The sequence below is a fragment of the Microtus ochrogaster genome, linkage group LG2, assembly GCF_000317375.1.
Source record: "Microtus ochrogaster isolate Prairie Vole_2 linkage group LG2, MicOch1.0, whole genome shotgun sequence".
Classification (NCBI taxonomy): domain Eukaryota; kingdom Metazoa; phylum Chordata; class Mammalia; order Rodentia; family Cricetidae; genus Microtus; species Microtus ochrogaster.
Genome location: NC_022028.1, coordinates 45,824,592 through 45,845,302, shown reverse-complemented (window position 1 = coordinate 45,845,302; position 20,711 = coordinate 45,824,592). Strand labels below are relative to the sequence as shown.

The 20,711-nt window shown below is 48.7% G+C and overlaps 1 protein-coding gene across 3 annotated transcripts in view; it reads left to right on the top strand.

The window, feature by feature from the left end:
• The window catches only part of Cabin1 (calcineurin binding protein 1), a 126,888-nt gene that overhangs the window by 66,033 nt on the left and 40,144 nt on the right, over window positions 1-20,711 (top strand). For all 3 annotated transcript variants that reach the window (XM_026785654.1, XM_005360198.3, XM_026785653.1), the window contains 3 exons: window positions 5,394-5,576; window positions 11,340-11,671; window positions 19,014-19,127. In XM_026785654.1, the coding sequence (XP_026641455.1) occupies window positions 5,394-5,576; window positions 11,340-11,671; window positions 19,014-19,127 (629 nt within the window). The remainder of the gene's footprint in view (window positions 1-5,393; window positions 5,577-11,339; window positions 11,672-19,013; window positions 19,128-20,711) is intronic.

The window sequence follows — 20,711 nt, the reverse complement described above, 5'->3', positions numbered from 1 at the left end:
CACACACCGCCTCTGCCGAGCGCTGTGACCTGTAGTTGTTACCACAGGACTCTGCTTCCATTAGCTGTGCTCATCTCTGAGGAGAGACCTGGCACTCCCACCGCATCCTCAGGACCAATGGCAGCCTGGGCTCTGCCAGCTCTTAGAGGTTCTCATCCACGTGAGAGGTGTGGGGAAGGGCCAGGGAAAGTGTGTCCATAGGCCTGTCCCTCCTTGGTCCCTCTCCTGTGGCTGTTGTTGGCTGTCTGTTACTCCAAGAGGCTTAAGAGAGTGTTCTCAGTTGGGTGTTGCTTTCCAGTGGAGCACAGGCTCTATCCTGTCATCTGTTCTTGCCCACCCCATTTCTGTTGTAGTCTTCCCTACATTGCCGGTTGATTCGTGGTCCCCTCGTTTTGAAGTGTTGAGGGGCCATTAGCTCATTAGGAGTAAATACCCGTTTGCTTAAGTCTGCCCTGTTTTTGTAATGATCACAGCTGGGATTCCACCAAACTGGCAATTCCTTCAGGCCCAGAGCCTAACAGCTTGAGAGCCAGTGAACTGATGGGGCAGTCTGCCAGGGGGTGAGATCATCCTGGCGAGGCTTGCTTCCTGAAGCTCAGTGTTGGATGCGCTTCTCAGTCAGCCGTGAATTCAGGGTGTTTACTGGTACCTGAGATGAGCTGGGCAGCCCTGGCCTGGCTTTCATGGAGACCTTAGCAGCAAGTACAAGGCCTGCCTTCTTCTGGAGGCATTGAGGCCTCTCTGGCGTTGCCCAAGCTATCCATGCTCCCTGTCCAGGCCAGAGTTACTTCTTTGGGTGGGATAGATCACTGTGCTGTCATTAGTGTGTGTCAGGAAATAGACCCTGTGGAGATCCCATGGTCAGGAATTAGGAAACTAAAACTTGTGGTAAAAACATGAAATGGGGGCCTTAAGAGAGCAGTTATTCAACCCTTTGTGTCCAGAGTATCAGGAGCAGATCTGAGATTAGAATGTGGGCCTGAGATCCTACGTTCAAAGTTCTTCAACAGGGACTAGCAAGATGGTTTATCAGGTAAAGGCACTTACTAAGCAAGCCTGGTGACCTGAGTCCCATCCCTGGAGCCCACATAAAGACAGAAGAAGTTAACTGGTTCCACAAACCGTCCTCTGACCTCCATATAGATGCTGTGACCCTCCCCCATATACACACGTGCACACAGGCACACACATACCCCACCCCAATAATAACTTTTTTATTTGATACTGGAGACATCAGGGTCTCCATTTGTCATTCTCTTTCTGCAGAGATAGCAGATGGGCTGTCTGACTTAGACAAAGGGAGAAATGACTACTGTATAGTGGAAACTCGGATTTGGAATTTCTTCTGAGTATAGCAGGCCTGGCCTTTACCCTTATTCAGTGCTTAAGAAGCCCCTGAAAGGAATGGGCGTGAGGGAAGAGCTCTTTGTCAGTATGAGGCAGCAGATCTAGTCAGCTCCCCACTTCAGCCTGGGTCTTGACCACGGCCCAGAGCCTCTGTTCTTACTGTGTCTGGCCAGTGGAAATGTATGACCTGCCACTTCCCTGGCAGTGGACTGGGCAACGGTCTGCTGTGCTGCCCAAGGCCAGAGCGATGGAGCAGGTGGTTGAGGCTAGAGCTAATTTTCAGTGTTCTTCTGCCTGCCTCTGCTGGAGGCCAGTGTTTGGACCCCAGTTAAGGATGTGCACCTGTCCCCACTGCTGTGCGGCTCAGTGAACTCCGTCCAGAAAGAAACTGCTGATGATCCGTTGAGACATTCCTGATAAATCACACCTAGGCTCTGAAACAGTTAGGTATGAATAATTAAGCAGACATCTTTACTGTGTGCCAGGCACTGCTTCAGGCACTTGGTGGTTAATAAGCTATGTAGTTATGATGACAGTTGTAGGAAGTGAGCACGCTCCTTAGTTTTACATGAAGGGAAACCAAAGTGCACATTTCTTCACAAGGACACGAAAGAATGAGATTTCAGCACTGACAGTCTGCCCTTTCTGAGTCCAGGCTTGCTACTCTGTGGAAACAGTTCCACCATGTTTACGATTTGCCCACCTAATGGCTTGCACAGGTCTTCAGGATTGCCTGATAGGCGCTAATATAGTCACCTGTATTTGATTTCTAAGGTTCCGAAGGAAGAACGGAAGGGCCACGGGCACTGTCTGCCTCTGGCCCTGTCCGCAGAAGCCCTTGTGAAACTGACCTCAGCCATGATGAGAGGGCAGGTACTTGTTCGTCCCTTCACCTTCAGATATGCAAACGATTGACCTTTGCTTGTGTATTCTACAATTCTAGTTAGTGCCTTATGGCTAACAGACTATCAGTCCGTCACCACCAGCCTTCCAAAGATGCTGTCCTACTTGAAGGCAGTGTCGGCTTTGGCTGTTTTACTCGTTTACTCTCACGCACTCTGCAAGGCTCCATGCCATGGCTGTCACTTCAGTTTAGTTCTTTGGCACAGTCTTGTCTCCTACTCATCAGTGCTGGCTCCACAGCTGCGTGACATCACACTAGCCATTTCTAGCGTGCTTAATTCTGTTATACGGGTCTAGCTTTCTGTTTGGCTTCTTGTTCGTTCTGTCTAAACATATGACTCCTATTTGCTGATAATGATTTTACTCAGAGTTTGCTTATCTGAGAAATACCTTCGGTAACGCTTGCCTTTTAGGAAGTTATTTTTACTGATTAAAGAATCGATCTTGCTGGGCGGTGGTGGCACACGCCTTTAATCCCAGCACTTGGGAGGCAGAGGCAGGCGGATCTCTGTGAGTTCGAGACCAGCCTGGTCTACAGAGCTAGTTCCAGGACAGGCTCCAAAAACCACAGAGAAACCCTGTCTCGAAAAAAAAAAAGAGAATCGATCTTGCCCCTCCTCCACAGAGTGGGTGCACCAAAGATATTATCTGAGGCATGCTTTCTGATCGGAAGTTTGTAGTTTGTTTGGTTTTTTTTCTTCTTCTTAACCTTATTTAGGGTTTTATTTATCTTATTTATTTTTATTTCTTATTTTTTGGTTTTTCTAGACAGAATTTCTCTGTGTTGCCCTGGCTGTCCTGGAACTAACTCTGTAGACTAGGCTGGCCTCAAACTCACAGAGGTCTGTCTGCTTCTGCCTCCCAGATGTGTGCTACCATGCATGGCTTCTTCACTTTTTAAAAAGATTTATTTATTTAATGAATGAGTGTTCTGTCTGATGCCTTTGAGAGATTCCTTGACCCTAGAGTTAGGGGTTGTTGTGAAACACCATGTGCGTGCTGGGAACCAAGTCTAGGTCCTCTGCAAGAGCAACAAGTGCTCTTAATCTCTGAGCTGTCCCTCCAGCCCTTGTCATTTTTCTTTTGTTTTTGTGGTGTGTGTTTTGCTGAACTCTGTAAGATTCTCTGTCTTGGGTTTCAACAGTCTGAGTCTGCTCGTGTGTGACCCCCTCCATCAAGTGTAGAGGGGTCTTTCCCTGCTTAGTGTTCTCTGAGATTCTTGGGGACTCGATGTCTTTATTTTTGGAAAGTCTTAATCTATGTGTTTAATTTTTCCATGCTGGGATCAAACCCAGGGTTTTGCATATGCTAGGCAAGTGCTCTGGTCATTGTCTGTTACAGTGTTTTCTCCTGTCTTGTTTTTCTTGTTTTTGTGCTCTGGTTAATGGATTAGATCATTCAGGTGCTCTGTTCTGCTTATCCACCGTCCCCCATTGGACTGTTTATACTTAACTAGTTTGTGGTATTAAGTTTTATTTTTTTCTGTGTATATGAGTATTGTGTTTGCACGAATATGTATGTATGTGTTATGTATATATTTATATATATGCATATATACGCACAATATGAGTGCCTCCTGCCCACAGAGACCAGAGGAGCTGCTAGATCCCCTGGAACTGGCGGTTGTAAGCCGCTGTGGTGTGTTGGGAAGAAACTCGGGTCCGCTATAAGAGCAGCCGGTGCTCTGAACCTCCGAGTTGTCTTCTCAGTCCTCTAGTTTCAAGTTTTGATCCTTCCTTCATCCCACTGTGTCAAGTCTGCTGGAAAGCCCGACAAAAACACCTCATCTCTCTTACTGTTTTTTATTTCTAGAAGCTGCATTTGACTCTTAAATTCCAGCTCATTTCTGAAATTCACCATCTGTTCATGGGTAGTGTGCAGGCTTTCCACCACAGCCTTCCCATCCTAGTCATGCTACACAGCACATTAACTGTTGCTGTTTTAAATAGTCCGTGATCATCTCCGATTCTAGTTCTATTGTTTTGTCTCTTTACAGTATGAGTTTTATTAATGCATATGTATCTGTCTTATAATTTTATAGTGGATACCAGATATCATGTGTAGGATCAAAGAAACTATCTGAAATCAATACATTTATTTCTGGAATAGATTTACCTGTTCTACCTCTGGGCCTTTGAGCTGGGTTGCAATTTGTTGCTACGATTACCTTCAGTGTGCTACCAGCTCCATATTCTCTCTCAATTGGACTTTGCTCAGCTTTCTGACTTTCTTCCGCTTTGGGCCTCTGCAGGCTTTGCCTGCCTGCTCCTCTCTTCTGCAGTAGAGACAGCTCTGTTGCTTGCTGGCTGGCCTGGGGCAGAAGCAAAAGTGGCTTTCTTCTGTTGGTTTAGCCTCAGACTTAGGAAGGCTCTGTGTCCCACATCTCAGGGGTACAGCTTTCTTAGTGACCCTGTCCCTTCCTAGTGTTGGGTTTCTTGCTTTTTCTTACATCAAAGTCTTCCTTTTCCCTTCCCCTGTGTCCTGGAGGCAGCAAGGTTTGCCACCTGTCAAAGCTGGACCTTTTGTCCTTTAGAGGTGAAGGGTCCATCTTTTATAGTACAGCCTGCACCTCCTTCCTAGACCTTTATTCCCAGACATTGTCAAGCTTTCTGCCAGCTCTGCTTCTAGTGTTTCTCCTAGAGTACCTGTAGAGACTTGAGAAGAGCCAGGGAGCGAATACAACCTGCCTTTGTGTCCTTAAAGGAGTCTAGACTTTTCATTCTAGAACATACAGCTGCCTAAAAAGTTTTGCTGATTCGTTGCCGTTACCATTTCTCTTCTAATGATGGTGACTGCTCCATCTGTTCTTAGCACCACAACTCCCAGCAGCACACTGGTAGCTTGGAATCTGCCGTCATAGGGATTTTCACAGTAGACAGTGTACATGGGGCTTTTCCACAAGAGCCAGTTGAGTTTGCCAGACCACTGTTTGGAGAAACTCGGGAAGGTTGACCATAGAGATTGGTGCCTTTTTTGAGTGACTTGGGGCCTCTAGGGTGGGTTGTACTTAGCAGAGTTAGGATGGTACACTGAGGGGACCTCTTACAGGATGGTTCTGGGCCATTGGGAGCCTAGCCCTGGTAGACCCCTCTGTGCCAGAGGTGTTGTTAGTTCATGGTCCTCCCTTTTCCTCCCTCCTTCAGACCGAAGCCAGGACAGCACCGCTGTGGCCCTGTCAGACTCCAGCTCGACACAGGACTTCTTTAGTGAGCCCACAAGTTTGCTGGAGGGTTCTCGAAAGCCCTTTGCAGAGAAGAGGCTATCTGGACTCAGTGCTCCAGCAGGACCAACTGGTAAAGATCTTCCAGGGCCCACAGAGGAAAGAGGTAAGAAGCCTGACTTGCTAATTTGGGCCTGCTTTGATCTCCTGGGGCAGTCCAGGAAGAACTGAGGTGTCTGGGTCCTGAAAAGCTCAGACTCAGTCTTGTCCCATCTTCATGCTTCTGCTTTTTTGCCTTGGGGTGTTAGTGGGAAAGTTACTTACTTTTCTGGTCCTCTGTTCTCACTAGAGGATAGGACTGGTCCCAGTGCCAAGTCCCAGGAACTGTGAGGATTAAATAAGGATAGTGAAGGTATTGGCACCAGCGAGGTTTGCCAAGTGTGCTTTGTGATGCTGTCATAATGTAGTGATGCAGAAAGCCATGCTCACAGCGTCAGTGGAGTGTGTTTGCCCCTGCCTTGTTGAACAGTTATTAGAAGAAGTCTTGGGATTCTGAATGTCACAAATATGTTTTCTTTTTAGTCTGAATCATATCAGACTTCTTGGGAAATCTGCCTTTTTTGGGCAGAGAGCGCTGATCTAAGCCTGGGATATGCCCAGCTCCCTTGGGATTCCCTAGGCAGAGCCCCACTTCTAAGTTTGTAGCGTGACTATATGCAGGCTGAGGCATCCCTGGTGCCACTCACAAACTGTGACTAGTTGACCATATATTTTTGAAATTTCCTTTCTTGTTTAGTGTGTGTGATATGTGGGCATGGGTATATGTGTGCCGTGGCACACAAATGGACATCGGCACAGGTTCACACTTCCGCCTTGTTTAAGTAGGGTCTTTTTGTTTTATTTTTTTTTTTTTGCTGCTGTACCACAGGGTACCTGGCCCATGAGCTTTCATGGATTCCCCTTATTCACCGCCTGACTTGCCACAGGAACTCTGAGATGAAAATAGAGACTGTTGTGTCCAGTTTCACATGGGTTTAAGGAATCTCTATTGAGGTCCTTGTGCTTGCATAGCAAGCCCCTACCTATTAAACTGTCTTCCCAAGAACTTTCCCATTCTTGCTGCGGACATGCGTGTGTGTGTGTGTGTGTACATGCCCAACAACCCAGTCCCACATTCAGGTGTTCCAGGTCAGACACCGCCTTCTCAGCCAGCTGAAAAGGAAAGCTGTTAACTGAGGTTTCTGTCCTGCCTGGTTCCCACAGTCAAGTCCCAAAGAAATCACATAGAGGTTGACATTAGTTATAAACTGATTGGCTCATTAGCTCAGGCTTCTTATTAACTCCTTTTTTTTGTTTGTTTGGTTTTTTTTTTTTTTTTTTTTTTTTTCGAGACAGGGTTTCTCTGTATCTTTGGAGCCTGTCCTGGAACTCCATTTGTAGACCAGGCTGGCCTCGAACTCACAGAGATCCGCCTGCCTCTGCCTCCCGAGTGCTGGGATTACAGGTGTGCCCCACCACTGCCCAGCTCTTTCTTATTAACTCTTATAACTTATATTAGCCCATTATTCTTGTCTATGTTAGCCACGTCGCTCAGTATCTTTTTTTGGTGAGGCAGTCACAACTTGCTTGCTCTGTAGCTGGGTCACGATTGCAGAATGCAGCTTCCCTATTCCCAGAATTCTTGTTGCCCTACCTATACTTCCTGCCTGGTCACCCTGCCTATACTTTCTGCCTGGCTACTGGCCAATCAGCATTTATTTAAAACATAAGTGACAGGGTACAGACCATTGTCCCACAGCAGAAAGTGTCATGGCTTTTCCTGTTTCCAGGGCAAGGAGCTTGAGATTGAGGAAGAATGAGGAGTTCAGCCTTAATCACTACCCTATGTGGCCTTCTGAGTGGGCTGGATGGGGGATAACTTGCATACTCTGGGGGCTTGGGCCGATTATCAAGTTTTTATGTAAGTTAAGAGTTCCCTTGGAACTGTGGCAGTGGAGCCAAAGCCACTTGGAGGAGGCTAGGGCTCTCCCAGCAATTTGTTCCCTGCTGGCTGTCCCTGGCTGATCTTTAAGGAGACTTATCAGACTCACCTGTGCTTGGTCCCTATTAAGACAAGGTTAAAATTGGGTTTGGTGGTGCATAGCTTTAATCCCAGAACTTGGAGAAGCAGAAGCAGGTGGATTTCTGTGGGTTCAAGGCCACCAGGACTACACAGTGAGACTTTGTCAAAAATAAACAACAAAGTGGGGGGGAGGGTGAGAAAGGAGAGAGAAAATGTTAGAACCAGGTATGGTGATATACACCTGTAATCCAGTGCTCAAAAGGCTGAGGCTGCTGGATCACAAGTTTTATAGCAGACTGGGCTGCATAGCAAATTTTGTCCCTAAAAACCAGAAAGAAAAAAATATGGCCATTGCCTCACTTTGTCAACCATCAGTATGCTCTCCCCCATCATGCTGACACTCTCTAATGGATATAAATACACGGTAGGAAGTGTAGGCTAGAAAGAAAAGAATTACCATACTCTGCCCGTCCTAACATAGCATTTCTGGTTTTAAAATATGATGATTTTTACTTTTGGACGAGTGAGACTTTTCATCTGTGTTCTGTGTCCCAGCATGCAGTGAACTCCTGTGTGTGCAGCTGTCATCATGGACTCGGTGTTAGTTACTGTTCCCTTGCTGTGACGGAGGTCCAAGACAGGAACCCTTAAGGGAGGGTCACACAGTTCGTGGAGATATGTCTACAGAGCTAGAGCTCTGTCCTTTGCAGTTGAAGCTGTGCCAAGATTTGGTGTGTCTCGACAGGTCATGAAGGAATAGACTGGGACCTGGCTAGCATTCTGCAAGGTCTGACTGCCCAGCATTCCTCCAGCTAAGCCCTGTGTCCTAAAGGTTCCACAGCTTCCTGAAATAACCGTAAAGCAAGTGTTCGGACACATGACCTCTGGGGTACATTTCCCATCCAAGCCACAGCAGCCTCCCTCTACCATGTGTGGGAAGGATCCTTCTAGACTGATAGGGAGTATGCTAGTATGCTCCTACTACTCCTCTTCTACTCAGGACTTGGTTGGGGTGGGGCAGGGGCAGACAGTGCATTGCTGGTAAGGAATGTTAGGGCAGAACCAGAGACCATTACAGTGCCCAACAGGCATGAAATGGTGTGTTCTGTGTCCGTCCCTGCCCCGTCCCCTCCCCACTGGCTTAGGTAGTTTTTTTTTTTTTACCTTGAGCAGCAGTCAGCCTCCCTGAGAGAGCCAGAGCTGCAGGCCACTGTGTACTGAAGTCTATTGCACTCTCCTGACCTTCCAGGCCCACTCTTCTGGGCAGCCCTGCTACCAACCTGCTGCTTCCTGCAGTCCATAGCATGAGATGCAGGCCCTTGGTCATACATTCGGTGTCCACTACAGCAGACTGGCAGATCCAGATCTCCCTCGGGCACTGGGTATTGAAGGGAGCGGGGTCTTCTCTGGGACCATGCCTATCTCTGAGCCATCTTCCTTCCCACATTGTCCAGCAAGTGTGAAGGGTCCTGTTTCTGAGAGACTGGCTTCCATTCTTTTTTCAGAGGCTGGCGCACTTCACACTGGTCTGCTAGTGCTCAAGGAAAGGCTTTTACACCGTCGACTGTTTCACCTTTCTGAAGCTAACCTTTGCAGGAGTCAGATCTTCACAATATAGGCCTAGATTGTGAAGGTGGCAGCAGTGAAGTGTGTGTGTGTGTGTGTGTAGAGAAAAACGTCGCTTAGAATTTCAGCACTTAAACAAGCTCACTCTGAAGTATATAAACCCAGTGTGGAAATTGTCAGTAAGCCATAGAGTCCATGCAGTAAACAGTATACCATGGCCACATGTGCCTACTCTCTGGTCTATGAATAGAGACTTAGTGGCATTGTCTATAGTGACAGCCATAGACTTTCAGCCATGTCTTTCTACCCTTCCCAGGAAACCCATTAGATAGAGCAAGTTCTCTCTGTCAGACCTCTGTGCTTCCTAGAACTCCTGCCCTCTGCTAGCCTCAGTACCTACACCGTAAGCATTCTAAGTCAGTTCTTGCCAATGAGATCTAGCTTAGGCTGCATGGCACTGTGTGTTTTTCTCACCTTTGTGTGGGAGGATCATATCATCCCATCTTCATGCTGCTGGTGTTAGGTTAGTACTTGACATCCTGGCTGTTTCTGACCCTCTTCCTTTATCAAGGAAGTGGAAGAGTCCAGTGATCTTAGGCCCACTTAGTGGAGGGAGTGCATGTTCAGGTGATGCAGTTCACCTCATTTTTCCTAGACCACTCAGGGCCCCCAGAACTCTGAGCAACTGAGTCAACAATCAGAGATTCCATTTTCTTTGGTCCTTCAGTTGTGTGCACCAAACCCTTTTTGGATTAATTAATTAATGCTTTCTGTAAAAATTGTGTTTCTGAGACTTTGTCATTGGGTGTTATCCTTGTCCCCTGCCCCGTTTCCTGCCTGGGGCCAAGGACTGTATTGTCATTCAGTTCCCATTGTTCCACTGCTTGTGTTGAGCCACATTTGGAATCCATTAGAAACCTGACATGCTTGTGAGCAAGACGACAGGGGCCCCAGCTCTCAACTAGGGGTGCAGACAGCATCCTGAGCCCATGAGAGAGATTATACAGCATGGCGGTAGAGACTCTAGGATTGCTGACAGTGATTCTGTCTACTTCAGATGGTGGGGTGGGGGCTGGGGTGAGGTGTTAGCACTGTAGGACAGGGACAGATGGTAGGAGCTAGGAGAACAGGCCCTAGTAAGCTCTGGCTGCTGCAAGAGGAGGCGGTCTTGTGCCTTTCCTCCACAAACACTGCTTTAGGGTGGGGACACCTGAGCGAGGAAACACTTGGAGCTCTAAGACCTGTGAGCAGAGGAGTAAGGTGGGAAAAGGCAGAGGTGAGTGTATGTGTCCAACTGAAGTAGATGGAAAGGGGGTGTTCTGAGGAGCAGAGGGGGACAGAGAATGACTGCCCAGCCCTTCCCTTGGTAAGGAGAACAATGATAGTCAAGCTTGCCGCATACCTGAGATCTGCCCATTTATGCTGGTACTTGCTGTGAGGATAACTTGGAGTCTTAGTCCTTGTCTTCTTGACTTTGCCATATTAGGGTTTCAGCTACTGCCAGGCCTCCCTCGCAGTAGAGGGAGGGCTGTTGAGGCTCAACCCACAGTGCAGATTGTCTTCAGAATAGGTGGTACTGGCTCCTTCCCCAGGCAGACTGTTCAGAATATGGCAAATGCATAGAGACCTCAGGATCGTGCTCCAAAAGCCACCTTGTCTCTTACTTCCTGGGCCAGAGAGTCTCTTCTTTGGGCAGCCAAGAAGGCTGTGCCTCAGGAGGGGTGGTGTGAAGCCATTCGTTCCTGCCATCTTGAGAGTTCTCCTGGTCTCCGCCATGCTGGCTGGGTGTGGAGGTATTGGACTTGTCAAGCAGGCGCCATACATAAACACGTAGCAGCACACCTGCAGTAGCCCAGAGAAGGATGTTGGACAGGCTGTAGGCCGAGGTCCTGATACCAGCGGAACAGGTGTGTCACACTGCTGATGTCTCCTTCCCTCTGTGTGCTGCTTTCCTGTGTGCCTCGACCAGCCTTGATGCCACCTATGCCATACTCACTAAGTAGGAGCCAGAGCCCAGCTTTGAACTCCTCCTCTCTATAGCCTCTAGGCCCTCTGCTGCAAGCCACTGGGACTTCCCATGTCTTGGGGCAGGAGCCTATGTGACCATAGACAGTAGGGGGTGGAGCCAGAACCACCAGTGGGCCCTGTATCTCCCGTTGCTGGGTTGATTGCCCACCAAGCATGGGCATCAACCCAGCTGTCCCTGCTACCTCACTGAGGCGTCTGTATCATTTGTGGTGGACTGCTACCTAAAGAGACCTTAAACCACAATGACTTTCTCTTCCTTCTTCTTAACCATAGGAAAAATAGAGGAGTCCTTGGAGAGCACAGAGGCCTTCCGGGTTGTAGATCAAGGCATCCAGAAGCCTGTGGCAGATTCCTCAGCCTCTGCTTACATCCTTAGCAAGCCCCCGGTGTCCACACCTTCCTCGTGGGATGGGAAGAAGAGGGGTGACCTCCCAGGGGAGGCGGTGGCTTTTCCCCAGGGACTCCCAGCAGGCGCTGAGGAGCAGCGCCAGTTCCTCACAGAGCAATGCATCTCCTCCTTCTGCCTTTGCTTGAGCCGCTTCCCACAGCACTACAAGAGTCTCTACCGCCTGGCCTTTCTCTACACCTACAGCAAGACTCACCGGGTGAGAAGGGCCCTGAAGGGTGTACATGGCCACACCAGCCAGAAAGGGGAGGCTTTCAGGCAGAATAAAACAGCATTGGCTAATTCATCCAAGAGGGGTGTGAAGAAGAGCTGCAGAGCCAGAGCTAGTCCAAAGTATGGACCATGTGCCCTGGAATACAGGTCTCCTTGCTGTCACCTTGCTCTGGGCTCGCCTCAAAGGTACAGCTGCCTGAACCATCTTCCACCCCCTGCTTGGTGGATGTTGGGTGCTTTTAGAAAGCAATGGCTGTGCCCTAGGCTTCAGCACTCCTGAGGGCTTGCCAGTCAAACCATTTTTTCTGGCTTTTAGCATTGGTGGGAGGGCCAGAGTGACTTTCTTTTTCTTCGGTTGTTCTTCATTCAAGAGGTGACAGGGAGAGAGTTCCCTTGCCTCTGGTGCCCGTTCCTGCGGAGCTGTATCCTAAGGGGGTGCCGGGCTAAAAATATGCACATGAGCAAGCCAGGCAGCTTTGTTGTGACCAGCACTACAGAGAAAATAGCAGGGTGCATAGAGCCCCGGATGCTGCTGTAACTCTGTGAAGGCTGAGACCTGTAGTGTGAGGGGCAACAGGTAAGGCTTGAGGGAGGAGAGACAGTGCCAGCAGCCCAGGAGAGTGCCATGTGGGTTAGGGCTAGGAAGAGCTAGAGCGTCCAGGTGAGCGGGGCATCTTAATCAGGTCTTGCTGTGAGACCTCCCTTCATGTGACCCTCCCAGTTCAGTCAGACTCTCCTCCCAGAGGCCTGCTGCCGCCCCACTGTGGGCCCCACTACATTCCTGTGGATGTTTGCAGAACCAAGTAGAGTAGCAGGCCAGAGAAATAGACCCTGACTTGGTGCTAGTCACTTCACAGAACTCTGGGGACTAGGTGTCAGAAGGCTTGTCCTTGCAGTGACTGACATATTCTATAGCTTGGCCAACTTTCTGAGAGTACAGCAGGTAAAATTAGCCTCAGCTGAGCTGGGGCGGAGTCAGTCACATCATCGCCAGTCTCTGTAAGGTATGTGCCAGCCGTAGTAGACTGACGTGTCCAGCTGCCTAGGCCATCTGCTGCCTGTTACACTGTTGCCCCTACTCTGAAAAGCTGGTCTCACTAGCTGGCCTGCATTTGGCAGTGAACCTCACCTCCATGCACCAGGTTTTTGTGTTCAGGGGCTGGGTGTTAAATCCCAGCCAGTACATGTCTCCCCTGCTGAAGAGGTGAGCTGCACATCTCCTCTGCTTTCATTCTTTCTAGTAACCCTTTCCCCCTTGAGGAGCAGCAGAGCACGCGGTAAGAGCCTCCCAAGTCCCAGTGAGGAGATTCAGTCATCAGTCCCTCTATATTCCCCATACAGCTGTGCTCAGACAGTTCTTGTTCCAATGTGCCTTCCCCCAGCAAAGGCTGAAACAGAATGTGGGGTGCAGGATGGCGGATATGGATTATCACCCCCAGAAAGGAGCAAGAAGAGGGTGCAGTAGGAAACAGACTGGGTTGCTAGACTGCCCTTCTAAGCTTCTATGTCCTGCTAAAGGCTTTATTTCAGCCCCAAGGGGACCATTGTACAGAATACTTAACATGGCACCAGGTATAATATATGCTGATTAAAGACTTCTCTTTCTCGGAAGGAGAGTTGTCAAAGTAGTGTTTGTGTCAGGATTAAGAAAATAAAAGCAAGCCGGGCGGTGGTGGCGCACGCCTTTAATCCCAGCACTCGGGAGGCAGAGGCAGGCGAATCTCTGTAAGTTCGAGACCAGCCTGGTCTAGAGAGCTAGTTCCAGGACAGGCTCCAAAACCACAGAGAAACCCTGTCTCGAAAAACCAAAAAAAAAAGAAAAAGAAAAAGAAAATAAAAGCAGACAGAGGTGATGCACACCTAACTGTCCCAGTCATTGAGAGGTAGAGGCAAAGGATTACAAAATCAGGGCTATCCTCGGTTACACAAAGTTTTGAGTTTTAGGGCAGCTAGGTTTTAAGAAACCAAAAATAAAGAGAAGAGGGGAGGAAAGAAGACATAGAGGAAGGGGCGGGTGGGGTAAGGAGGAGACACAAAGAGAAACCATGATTCCATACCCGAAAACAAACTCTTAGACCTGATACTGTTCTGGCTATCATGTACAGATAATATTAATGCTGGAGCGTCTGGAGCATCGGGTTCTTCAGTTGTAGACCTTGTTACTCCACAGTCCTCCACTGTTGAGTGTGTCCCCCTATGGGTGATGTGTTTTCCCTTGTGCTCTTCCCAGGAATGATCCCCAGGTCATGTTGGTCATTCTGTGGTAGTTCGTGTGGTAGATCGGCTGAGTCAGCCCAGCCACATCCATTAGTTTCTGTGGCTCTTCTCGTACCGAATTCCTAGATTGGGTTCCTTCATTTGTGAAAATGGAATGCTGACCATGATTCTAAGAGAGACTCCCCTAGGGCGGACACTCTCTTCTCAATGTTAGGCCTCCTTTGGAGACAGCACTGTGGAATGTCGTGTGTGTTGGTTGTTTCCACAATATACCAAGTATACTCTGGACCCCAACTGTGTCCTTGGGCTGCCTCTACTGTTGGAGGAGCCTTTATGGGCTTAGTTGACAGGCCTTTGCTGAACTCCAGTTCCCATCTACAACTTGAATGACAGGTTAGCACCAGGCTCTACTGAGCGGATGAATTAATAACTTCCTGCTGCTCAGGGCAAACCTCTGTTCTAGGGGTGAGTCTTGGGTGCCAACTCTGCTGGCAGCTGCTTAGATGTTGGAACACAACTCAGTTGTAGCTGACTAATTCAGAAACATTAACTGGCAAGCAGTGACCTCTTTCCACACATAAGTGTTTGCTAACAAACACTTCCCAATGTGTGTATTTGACAGCAGCACATTTTGCATACAACCTGCCTATAGGCTTAGCAGTGGCATTTTCCTGTGGCCAGCTGGATTGTTAGGTGTCTGTCTACTCAGGGATCCAACAGGCAGCATGGACATTTAACTGCTGCTGATCCCTTTGGTCTTTCACATGTCACTCCAGGTAAAATCATTGCCTTGCTGTGTGTTGTGGAGCAGATCCTCCTAGGGACAGACCCAGGGTTTATGGCTAGGCGCTCTTGGAGGCCCAGGGCTGTTTTGTTGAAGGAGTCTGCTGGTGATACAGGATTGTGATGATGGGGTGGGTAGGCAAACATCCCTTCTTTCCCATTACCCAGTCCCATCTCCTCTGCCCCTCCATCTCTGTAGTCACTGTACAGAACCCCACCCCCATCCCCCATCCAATTAGGCCTTCTGAGGACTGTGCCTTGTAGAGTTGCCAAGGCTAGGTCTTCTCCTGGGAAATCTTTGATGCCTATATGTGGCTGCCCTCCATGTTGTATCAGGATATCTTATCATTTGGGCCCCTGCCCTCACCAGTAGGTAGGGTTTTGGGTGAAAGATGTCCTGTTGTCCTGGAGCCCAGGTCCTCCAATTTTTGCTGTAACTATTATAAGTATATTACAGTCCAGGGCAGAGAGACTGATAAAATGGGCCCTGGAGCCAAACAGCCAAAGAAAAATGAAGTTGGTGAGATACATTCCCAGTTTCAATAATACAGTAATAAAATTTGTAATCAATAATAGTGTGGGATGTTATTCAGTCTACCAATATGGATGAACCTGAGGATGTTGTGTTCAGTGAAATAGGCCAGCCACAAAAAGGCAAACACTGAGTCTGTGCAGGGGTGGCCCGGACACACTAGCTCAATCAGAGCCTGCTGTTTTGGCCGAAGGCTTGTGTGGAAGGAACCTACTTTTTGGGTTTGATCAGAGGCCGACTCCTGTGTTGAGACCCCACAGTAGTGCACATTCTGGTGTAGAATCTCCAAGGACTACTGAGCCCTGCCTGGACTTGCTAGGTAACAGGCCCAACTGTTAAGAAGTATATTAGTCCTAAACTGGGTATTCAGTACCTTCCTTTGCCCCATAGGCAAAATGCTGTTTTGCCTGGTATTCTCAAAATGTCTTGGGCCACTATGTCCAATAGGGTCTTAGCAGGCTTTACTTTGTGTGCTTTCTAGAATAATGTCTTAGCTAAGGTAAGTTCTTATTAGGCTAGCTAAGGCTAGCCTCAAACTTGTGGCCAGCCTTCTGCCTCAGTCTCACTGGTGCTAAGATTACAACACTCCTTGCTCAAATCGGGAATGCATTTCAGTATGCCTGCCTTTTGGTTTGATAAAGAGTATTTGAGCCTGGGGGGTACAGAGGGAGTGAGACAGATTGCCTCATAAAGTTGCTGTTTTCCCAACTCTTATTCCCACCAAGGGATGTAGATACAGAAGTCTGAAGGGATTTGAATACTTTGCCTGCAGCATCTGTTACAAATAAGATTCTTTAAGCTTAGAAAGTAGAATGTCCTCCCTCATTGTCCAAGATCCATGAATGGCAGACTTAGTTGTGTTTTAGTGTGTATCTGGACAGGTTCAACATCATAACTGAGCAATTACCGTATAGAAGGCCATCTTGAGGAGCCAGGGATCAAAAGCAAGCTCTCAAGTGTGCCTATTGGTTATCAGGGGGTAGAAAACACATCTGCTGGCAGCTAGTGATAGGTCTGGGAGGAAATAAACTGGGTAAGGGAACGGAAGGGATGATGTGGCTATTTGGAAAATCCAGAGAAGTCCTTTCTGACCAGAGTTGTGAATGAAACAGTGGAGTCCTGAAACCCATGAGGAAGTTGGGAGTAAGGCTTCCAGGTGGATGGTAGGACTGCACCGCCATCTTGAGATGAGATCAGGCCTGGTACACAATGATGGATATGGAGGAGAGCAGAATCACAGGCTCCCTAGGGCCCAGGGAGGCAGTAGAAGTTGCAAGGACACTGTTGCAAGTGAGGTTAAAGCCATTGCAATGTCGAATGTGGGGGTTTGGGCATTGTGTGGCCTTAGGGTGAGAGACACTGAACTATGGGGCAGACAGGAAGTAGCCTCTGTGATTTGGAAACCTAGTAGAACCCAGTGACACTCTTTGAAGGGTCTGAATGAAGACCAGGAACAAACCCAGGAGAGAGGAAGGATGCAGTGCCATCCATGTTGTCCCCAGAGGCTGGCGGCCTCTAAGGGGCCATGCTTGGCAACCCCACAGGGCACAGTCAGGAAGTATCTCTACTTCACCGAATGCCTTTTTCATTGAGTAGTAGTCCCAGGAATAATGGGAAAATTCCCTTTTCTCTTCCATTCTTGGAGAGAGGGTCTTGCTTAGGGAGCCAGGGTTGTCCCTGAACTTCTGTTCCTCTTGCCTCCGCCTTCTGAGTGTTGGGATGGCAGTTTGTGCTGCAGCACCTGGCTCTTTATGCATACAACACATACTACTTTGATTCTGCTGTTTTAAAATTTGCCCCATGCACCCAAATTCTTAATTATAACAATTTTAATGGCCATACTACATTTTCTTGGTTAATAGGCCACACTTTATTTCACCAGCTCCATGTTAGGCTTTTTCTAAACATGGAACTGTTTATCATAGTTTTTCTGTTATTAAAAAGGTCAAAATTGATTCTAAGTCTGCTGGGTCCAGGATTTGGAGGCATTCATATCTTCACTCCCGTATAGTTCTTGATGAGTATAGAGCAGTGGTACTCATGACTGCTGGCCTGGGAATTGGGCATTTGAATGTGGCCCACCCATCGTTCCTACTGGAGCATTAGAGCACGGGTGGAACAGTGACTGAATGTTTCCCCTGCTCCTCGTGTGAAGAAGCATGTACCTCCGTGCTTCAAAGCTGGGGACCAAAGTCAAAGGTAGAGCACTCTGATCTCACCCACCCCTACTCTTTGGGCCTCAGGTGGAGAAAGCAGGAACCCCACTGGTGTATTTATTCGCCTTAAGAGATAGCATATTCCCTTGGGACCCTGGAAAGGCCTCTGCGTGCTAGAGGCAGTGGACATAGCCTACCAGCAGCTGAGCCTTGGAAAGAATGCCCTCTGCCTTTCCTTGGTGGAAGTTCCTCCTTGAGCTAGACCCTGTGCTTGCTCTCACTCAGCATGCCAGCTTCAAGTAGGAACAGGTATCTGGACTCAGCGGGTTCAGCCAGAACCACCTCCATCTACAAGGCTGCCAGGGGTCATGTGGACAGAGTGCCCTCTACCTGCTGTGGTTGCTCTCATCCTGGGCTGTCCACTGCTTCCCTGCCCCTCCTTGCAGGTCAGGTCAGATGATAGGGGTGTAGTCTTACTTGGGCAGAGCAGCCTTGACTTTCTGAGGCATTAGCCTTTGGTACTGAGACCCAGGCCTTGCCCTTGAAGATACCGGACTTAGAGTCAGTGTTGAGCTTCACTATCCAGCCTGTTAGCTCCATGGAAACTCAAGCCTTTTCCGCCTTGAATGTCTTTTCTAGAGGTGCATACGTAAGACCTCACCTGTGCCTGTTGCTAAAAGATCTTCATTCTTATGTGTCTCCAACCCTTGGCCACAGAGTCCTGAGCAGTTCTAGGAAACTCCTTGGTGGAGGGAGGGTGGCTCTTTGTAGAGGCAGAGCAGAGGTCAGAGGTTCAGTTGTCAGGCAGTGTGTGTCTCACTTGAGTCAGAGTTTCTACTTAGACCTAGAGTGGTAATGGCATGCAGAATGGGAACAGATGAGCATTTGGAGCTCCTGGAGTCAAAGTCTGGGTCCAGGACCAGGCAAACAAAAGGCTCAGGAGAGGATGTTGATTAGATGGGGAGGGTGAATACCGCAGGAAGGGTGAAGTGGTCATGGGTCCAAAGGGGCATGGCTAGGCTTCTCATTTCAGCCGCATACCCAGAGAGGGGAAGGTGTGGCCAGACGCATGGTGGGAAAGGACTGATCTCTGTATGGCCTAGTGAAACAGTCTTAAGTCAGGCCTGTACCTGTTCTCCCTTCTGCCTCTCAGGACTCCTACATGGATTCCAGCAAGAAGCCCCATTGCCAAGAGAATCTGAGCCCAATCAAAGCCCAGGCCTCTAAGGCAACTCTACTACAGGTTATAATAAGTAAGGATTCATGATAAATGAGTAGGGTCTGCCTTTGGGGCTAATAGGGGTACCTAGTAATGTGTGGACACTGAGTCTACAAGGCAGATTTGTAGGGTTGGGCAAGCTGAGGTGCCCCTCTATGCCCACTGCCTTACGAAGTCTGAGGTCACATTCCTAAGTCAGCTATGGTGAACAGAAAAAAAAAATTACTTCCAAAAATGCATCCCACAACCCAGTGTTCAGAGCTCTGGTCCAGAGCCTCCTGGAGCTATAGGATCATTGTCTGAAGAACTGCTCTTGACCACAGTTTTTGCCAGTGCAGCCATGAAGAAGGGACCACCTGCTTTCCCATGGGCACCCTGAGCAGCCCACACACTCACTTCCAACCTACTTTTGTTTCCCCAGAACCTCCAGTGGGCCCGTGATGTGTTGCTAGGCAGCAGTATCCCATGGCAACAACTGCAGCACATGCCGGCACAGGGGCTCTTCTGCGAGAGGAACAAGACCAATTTCTTCAACGTGAGTACTTTGCCTTGTTGATTTCTGAGGCTGCTTGCTACCACTGTTTCTCACTATAGCTGTGTGAATTGCCCCCCTGGTCAGGTGTTTACAGAGCTTCAGGTGTGTGGCATCCTCAGAGGGTAGACAGGGGGATACAGATAAGAGAATTCAAAACTGATACAGGGCTGTAATTAACTGAGTGACTTCTAGCAAGTCATTACTCCCTCTGGGCACTCGGGAGAGGCATGGATGAGCTCTATGTGTCCTCTAGAGGCCTGGGTGTTCAGGGGCCGTATGTGCAGTAGAGAAAGAGGACTTTGGGCTTGTAGCTCTGGAGCAGGTCCACCTCCCCCGTGTGATCTTGGGCACCGAGGAGACTCTCGCTAAGGCTAACTCTACTACTTGAAAACAAGTTTTCCCAAGGTTGGGCCTTCAGTGCCCTTCCAGTCAGCTTTGCCATTCCTTGTGACGAGGAGCAGTGTTTTCATGGCTGGGTCATCATCCACCTTCCAGGGCTACCCTGTCTGCCTCCTAAAAGCCTTCTTCAGCACCTGTCAGCCCAGTCTCCCCACCCAGGGACAGTGGGCTGTCGCTCCTTTCTACCTCTAGTCTAGCCTTCTCCCTTCCACACTCCTCCCAGAGTGGCTGGCTCCCAGTTAGATGGCCTTGGCAGGCCACACAGACCCTCTTAGTTTTTGTTTCTTCTCTGTTTCCCCTGATGTCTTGATATTAGCAGAGAGAAATTTAAGGGCAGGGTTTGCCAACAGAGGTATTGACAGGCAGGAAGGTTGTGGCAGAGGCAGGTCTTTAAGGTGGAAGGCTGCCAGAGCCCTCTCTGAGAGCTGGTCAAGTGGTGAGTGTCCAGTTCCATGGCTCATCCTTTCTCCCAGGCTGTGTAACTTGTGGTGAGGAGGCACTCAAGTCTAGAACCTTGCACCTACCCGTGCTCACTGTTGTCATTGATAGGCAGGTAGTAGGTGTCTTTGCTAATCAAACTACATGGTACTACAGAATCTGCTGTGAAAAAGGACACCCACATACCCCTTTGCCCAGACCTAGTCTTGCTCTTCTTTGTCCTGAGAGTCCTTCCAGAAGACCTGCCGTAAGCCAGTGCATGTATCTACACGTGGAGAACAGAAGTGTGCACAATTCGGCCCTTAGTGTGTGCTTGTTGTCTTGTTTTTTCACTAATAGCATCTCTTAGAGAGTGTTTTAAAATGTGTTCATCCTATTTATCATTTATTGAAGGGCTGGGGATCAAAGTCAGAGCCTTGCTCAGGGTAAGCTAGTGTACAGTAATCTTTTTCCTCTGCCTGAGAAAGGGTCTTGCCTAAGTCTCAGTGCTGGAATTACAGGCCTGCTCTGTTGCATCTGCTGTTTTCTTGAGTCAGGACCTCTGGCTTAGGCTGGCTTCAGACTCACTGAGGAGTCAGATGCTCTTTCCTCTACTTCCCCAAGTGCTGGGCTTCTAGGCATTCATCCCCACCCCTACCTTTGATCACTCTATATAGCTGCCCAGTATTCAGGTGGATGCCCATCGTCACCCACTGGTGGATCCAGTCTTCTGTAACTACAAGATGCGTACATTGTACATTTGTGGGA